This window comes from Perissodus microlepis, chromosome 6 (assembly GCF_051167445.1).
Source record: "Perissodus microlepis isolate ML-2025 ecotype Zambia chromosome 6, ASM5116744v1, whole genome shotgun sequence".
Taxonomy (NCBI): domain Eukaryota; kingdom Metazoa; phylum Chordata; class Actinopteri; order Cichliformes; family Cichlidae; genus Perissodus; species Perissodus microlepis.
The window spans coordinates 27,551,507-27,558,499 of NC_140466.1; the positions used below are offsets into that span (position 1 = coordinate 27,551,507).

Consider the following 6,993-nt stretch of genomic DNA (forward strand, 5'->3'; position numbering starts at 1 on the left):
GATGGTTAACGCGGGGGTTCTTAAAGTTTTCATGACTCGGTGCCAATTTAGGGAGAAAGCATCTGGTTGAGGGCGGCAAAGGAAAGATGCACCAATTACACCACAAAGTTTTGTTTTTAATTTAATAGTAGCACTGTAGGGCTTTTCTTTTCCATCATGCCTGTGGTAGGCTGAGAGGCAGTAATCAGTTCATTTGCAGATATTCTGTTTCAAAGTGCAGATGTTACTATGAATTCGTGGTTTTACATCTTTTGCTTCAAAGAACGGTGGTTTTTATCTGTAAATGTATTTTTGTACCACTTCCAGTGGCTGTTTCAATTACTCACACTAATTGTACTTGGAGATATTATTTTATGTCCATTATGTTATATATGACAGCAGTTTGTCTTAATGATTCCTTTTGTGATATATTTTCTATACACTGGGGAAAAAATTTATATTTTTATAGCACACAGGTTCTCTAAATACATTTCTTTAGTTTCAATAACCAGAGTCAAAACACTACTTCATGATTCATCGTGGTGGTGCAAACAAATGACAATAAAATTACCTGAAATCAATGACTTCAGCTGCAGTCAGTCGAGGGGAACAGATTGGAAGTTTTTTCTTAAAAAAAAAAAAAAAAGAAAAAAAGAGTATTTATCATTTTTTTCTGCACCTTGTAAAGTTACTTTTTGTTTACTCACAATCATATTTTCATATTTACATTATTCTGATTACATGTTTATAAGGGGTGGGAGTGGTTCGAAGTGTTATACTAACAGAACACACAGTAAAGATGGTATGGCAGACCAGAGCAGAGCAGCCACTGCAACTACAGCAGTAACTGAACTGCAGCAACTAAACCTGCCGTGAGGCCTATAAATAAACCATGTAAAGATGACACATGAGGGGTTTCAGTCCCCTAAAGCAAATACACAGTTGCACTTCTGTAAATTGGATACATAAAGCAACACAGTGAAGTTTTCTAGCACAACTGGGTGGTGTAGTTTGCCTTACAGTACTGCAGAGACATCGTCGCACTGTAGGTATAAACAAACACACTGTTTTATCTCTGATAGGCTGGAGATGGTTAAGATGCTGATACATCTGTCAAGATTACTCTTTAAATAAATGTGTGATGGGTGATAAAACCCAGTTGCGGTTCCAGTTTAAACTTCGAACCTTAGATCAGTGGTGTCAAACATAAGCCGTCAGGATCAGAATCGACCCAGCAAAGACTTCAAGCCGGCCGACTGGACAGCTTTAGAAAAGTGCACAGATTTTGAGCTTTTAGCTGTATTTTCTGAAGTTTTACAGCTTTTCCTATTGATAAAGATCCAGCTTCCCCCATTGACATTCACACTACATGTGGCCTACAGTGTAAAACGAGTTCGATGTCCCTGTTCAAGATGTAAGCTGGATGTGTGTCGATTGGATCAGTGTAATTACACCTCTGACGTCTGTGTTCTGACTTCTGATCATTTTCAGAAAGTAATCAGCTCTGTGCAGAAATAAGGAAGCAGGGAATCTGGGTTAAAGAGTATGTTACTTTATTTAGGATAGAATCAGCTTCTCTTCTGTTTGTAGTCTCCGTTTCGTGTAGCTACGCTAACACGGAGGGGGTGACGCTTTGATTTAATCCTGACATAAAAGAACACACAGTGACAGACAACAAATTTAGCGCCTTTCAAATTAAAACCCAGTTCACATCTTTCTTTTGGTTCTTGTTAAGTTTTAGTCATAGTTGTGATCTACAGAGGAACATACATGTTTCCCATAACCCAGTCTAAACAGACAGGCTCACATGCAAGCTAACAGGCTGGATAAGAGAAAGGGAAGTTCATCATGAAGACGGAAGAGTACAGGAGACTGAGTCACGTACATCTTTACCGAGGGTAAAAATAGGGCGGGGGTATTGCTCTGTCATATAGATGTGTGGAGTCAAATACCCCGGATAGGGCACCAGAGAGTTAAAAGAAGAAAAAGAGGCATGCTGCTACAGCAGCTGGTTTATTTCCACCAGTCCAGTCTGTGTGGCAGAAATGAGCAACACGATTAACACGAAGTCTTTTGGTCTTTTGGTCTTTTGTTGTTGTTTCTTTTAATCCAGCATCCTGCACAGCCATTTATTTGTCAGGCCCGGCCTGTGAAGCAGGTTGGGAAGAGTTGGCTACAAAAAGAAAAGGAAACATTAATTCTTTACCCCCTTGAAAACCTATTAGAAGTAACCCTCAAAGCACTTTCCTGAACTGAGTGGTGACTCATATTTTAGGCTGCTTATAGATCGAAATAACTGGGTGGCCTCTGCCTATGCAGCTACCCTTGGAAAAATCCAGATACGATTCTAATGGTCGTTAAACCACATCTTTATTGATATATACTGAAGTGTCAGTGCGTAAACATCTGCTGCATCAATGACAAATGAGTTTATACAGATGTTAACAGTATTGTATACATCTGAGCATTTCTGTGACCCTTGTGTGACTCACTTTGGTTCAGTAACACTCCAGCTAGATCTTAGAAACTTACTCAAATTCTTTGAGGTATATTTGTAAGACAGTGTAGAAGAGAAGAGGATTATCACATAACTCATAAAGATGAGGGGAAGTGTTGCCGTCTTTGCTGAACTGGAAAGGTCATTTTGTTTTTGCTGAAAAGGAGAGACAAACGGCAGCCAGGTCGTCACTGTGGGGAACAGATGGTATCAGAGTGCAGTGAAAGGTGAGGTCAGAAACTGTCGACCCCTCCTGACAACGTTTTTCCTCTCTTCCGCCCCCACAGCCATACTTCTCGGGTACCCGCAGTCTCTCCCCCATGTCCAGCCTGTTTGGATCCATCTGGACACCCCAGATCGAGCCCTACCCGAGCCACTTCCAACCCGAGCGATCGGCCCCGGTGTCCCCCATCACCCCGCCTCACTCCCCCTTTAGTCGGGAGCCAGTGGGGGCCTGCGGACCGCTGCAGTACTCCAGCTTCAACCCTTTCGGCCCGCACATGAACTTGGACATATGGAACTCTTCATCCAACCGCAGCTCCAACTCGCAGCTCTCCAACGACTCCGGCTACTGTGGAGATGTTTAAAACAAGTAAATACAGCAGAGCTTAACTATAATTGGAAACTTATAAGTCAAGAAAAGGAAATAAAAAAAGAATGTTCTTTTATCATTGATGGGGAAAATGTGAATATTGTTTTTCTTTTATGTTCCCATTTTCAGATGTTATATGTTGTGAAAGGTTAAGCATTTGTTGTATATTTTTCTAGCTGTTTTGCAGTTTTGATCATAGAAAATTAAAAAAAAAAGTTTTGTACTTTAACTTCATGCGTCTTGTTTTTTAATTGACTTGTTTACTTGATTTTACTTATTTATTTATCTTTACTTTCCTGTGACTTTCAATTAGGGGTGGGTTTTATCGATTAAAATTGATTCTAGCTTGGATGACGTGATATCAATTCATTAAAATCCTGAATCGATTTTTTTTAATATAAATTTATTTTGGCCTAAATGACAGAATCTCACAAAATTTCAACAACCACCAACCAGCTAAAACAGTAAATGTGTGCAGGTAAACAGATTCTGCACAAAGACGTAAACACAAAGCGCGGACCCGCCGACGGGTCAGAATCAGTGAGGTGTCGCCTTTCTCACCCGACGGCACGGACACGGTCGGGGCTGAAAGCCGACAGCTCGCTGATTCCGATGTTTCGGCGGGTCCGCGCTTTGTGTTCACGCCCTTTTTGCGCTGATTCTAAAGCTGTTAGTTTGATCTCTCTCCAAACAATATTGACTGAACCAGCAGCAAAAGAAGCAGCAAACTACGCTTCACATAAACATCGTCATGAATTCCCTCTGACTTTTGCTGTTTTGCTTCCACCACAATAAAAATCACACTTCATGCACAGCTCGCTCTCTCTCTGTACTTCAAGAACAGTTTCCTGTCTAAAAATCTGTTTTCTGCATTATTCGCTTGCTTGTTACGCACAAGTCTACCGTTGTTTACAGCGCTGTCGGCCGCTGTTTTCTTTCCTTTTACTTACTTCCGAAAAGAAAGCCTCATTTCTGCTGTTCAATACTGAACAAATTTAAACTTAAAATTATGCAAAATTGCAAAACGCTTAGCTGTGTTTCTAATCAAACCTCTGTAACTTTGCTCTGCTTCACTTCCGCAGCATCAGATAATGTTCATATATTGATTAATGACTTTATTTCGTTTTTGATCTACTGCAGAATATTTTTTATAAAATCCCAGGCCAGGAAAATCGCCTTCATGTTTTTCTGTGTTTTATCCTCAGCTACTTTGACACAAAGGCATCTGCTGTGATGCTCACACCTTTGATAAAGTCTTGCAAGTGTCAGCTTTCTTTTTATAGATATAAAAATATGGAAATGTACTGATGCATGATCTGAATTATAATAATTCTGACTGTCTTAGGAAAAATTTCCCTGATTCAAATCGAATTGAATTGAATCGGAATCGAATCGATTCTAGAAATCAGTGACAATACCCAGCCCTACTTTCAATCATTTGAATCACTTTTCTGCCCCTGGCTACAAATAATGAGTTTTACTCAGCTGAGCCGTTTTGATTCTTAAACGCAGAAAATATTTTAACTAAAACCGACTTTTGGCTGCTTCCTTTTTTACAGCAAGTCACCATAGCAGGCAGCTCCACGTTAGCTTGGGCAGATTTGTGGGTGTGGGGTGGAATTGTCATCAACCCACCTGGCCAGTGGATGTTGGTGAGCACAGGCACCCAACTTTGCGAACTCAAATGAGGTGATGTAGGATTTTCAAACCTTACCACAGATTCTTCTACCAAATATCGAGGATGAGTTTGTGTATTGGTGATTTTGATCCTCAAGGTCAAAGGTCAGGTTTTTGTGAAACTAAAAAGACCACATAAATCATAAACACCCAGGAAAAATCAAATCAAAAATGTGTTTGACCCATTTTATGATTTATGATTCGACCTCGATATGATCCAACTGCTAAGTCTATGCAGACATCTGAGATCCCTCAGACTACATGGATATTAGGAGGATCTAAAGTCGTGTGCCTGTGTGTGTATATACCTTAAATCTGAAAAAGTGCATTGTAAAATTTCTAAATATAATTTATACAGATGTTAGGGAGATGTTTAATCCACTATACTAGAAATATTAACAAAACTAAACAAAATAAACAATCTATCACCAAACATGGACATGCACAAACACGTAATACAGTTAGAGTAACTTCAGCGGGCCTGGAGAACGGCATCTTTGCTGCTGTAATCTTACTGAGCACAACAACTTTTTTTGTGGAAGTCAACATAAAAAAAAAAAAAAAAAAAAAAAAAAGGAACGGGACTTCCCGTTCTCTAACTCTCATAACTATTTTTAAAACTTCAGTAAGTCATTGCCAAATACACAAACATTGTATGTCCCCATTTATATTTGGTGATACTTAAATTACATTTTATTTAATTCTTTTATCATAGCCAATATCACCTTTCACCAAACAACAACAATGCTGTTTGTTAGTGTGATTATAAAATTCAGTTTCTTTATTTTATCACAGGAGGCCTGAAACCTGTCCGGGGCTGGTTAAAAGATGGCGCTGACATAGATTTACCCCGTTTCAGGTGGATTACCTGTGCTTTATTTAACTTTATCAGGTCTTTTTTATGAAAAACAGCCCAATCTGTATCCAATCTTCCATTTAGACCTAGGTGGAAATGTATGATACTCTAAACTCAGCATTGTGGCACTGACCATCACACACATAAATTCATACGCTGCTTATAATGTGGCACGCACAAGCTGACAAAGGCAGCCTAAAGTATAATGAATATAACGTTTATATTATCACGGTAATGATACACATTCCTTTTCTGTTCACATACATGTTAGCTCAATGCAGCCAATCATATGGCAACAACTAAATGCATTTACACATACAGACATGGACAAGACTCAGGTTCACAGTGTGCATCAGACTGGGGGAAAAAATCTCTAGAATTTACAGAGAATGGTCCGAAAAACAGAAACTACTCAGTCAGTTCAGTTCTATTCAATTCAATTCAATTCAATTTTATTTATATAGCGCCAAATCACAACAAAAGTCGCCTCAAGGCGCTTCATAGATACAGAGAAAAACCCAACAATCATATGACCCCCTATGAGCAAGCACTTTGGCGACAGTGGGAAGGAAAAACTCCCTTTTAACAGGAAGAAACCTCCGGCAGAACCAGGCTCAGGGAGGGGCGGCCATCTGCTGCGACCGGTTGGGGTGAGAGAAGGAAGACAGGATAAAATACATGCTGTGGAAGAGAGACAGAGGTTAATAACAGATATGATTCAATGCAGAGAGGTCTATTAATACATAGTGAGTGAGAAAGGTGACTGGAAAGGAAAAACTCAATGCATCTTGGGAATCCCCTGGCAGCCTACGTCTATTGCAGCATAACTAAGGGAGGATTCAGGGTCACCTGGTCCAGCCCTAACTATATGCTTTAGCAAAAAGGAAAGTTTTAAGCCTAATCTTAAAAGTAGAGATAGTTTCTGTCTCCCGAATCCAAACTGGAAGCTGGTTCCACAGAAGAGGGGCCTGAAAACTGAAGGCTCTGCCTCCCATTCTACTTTTAAATACTCTAGGAACAACAAGTAGGCCTGCAGAGCGAGAGCGAAGTGCTCTAGTAGGGTGATATGGTACTACAAGGTCATTACAGTTTTTCTCAAATGTTAAAACACAAAAGCCAATCCTGTAACCCAAATGACCAGTAGTCTAAACACATTTACTAAATGTAGCCACCATATTCCAGTACCATAAACACATGTCACATGAAGACACAATTCACAAAACACAACCCTCTGTACTCATAAATCTAAACACATTTTTCCTTGCTAAAACACATGTTGCAAAACAACTCTGCTCATATTCTCAAATGAAAGCCCATGTGATGCAAAATGCTTGCCACAGTCACCAATCTTTGAACACAGGGAACACACCTGGCGTCAGTCACTACACACAA

The 6,993-nt window shown here is 39.8% G+C and overlaps 1 protein-coding gene across 2 annotated transcripts in view; it reads left to right on the forward strand.

Moving 5' to 3' along the window:
* tmem131l (transmembrane 131 like) overlaps positions 1-3,297 on the forward strand; it is a 31,118-nt gene extending 27,821 nt beyond the window's left edge. For both annotated transcript variants that reach the window (XM_084931789.1, XM_084931791.1), the window contains exon 34: positions 2,764-3,297. In XM_084931789.1, coding sequence (XP_084787915.1) covers positions 2,764-3,063 — 300 coding nt within the window. In that variant the 3' untranslated portion in view covers positions 3,064-3,297. The remainder of the gene's footprint in view (positions 1-2,763) is intronic.
* The last annotated feature ends 3,696 nt before the right edge of the window (positions 3,298-6,993 follow it).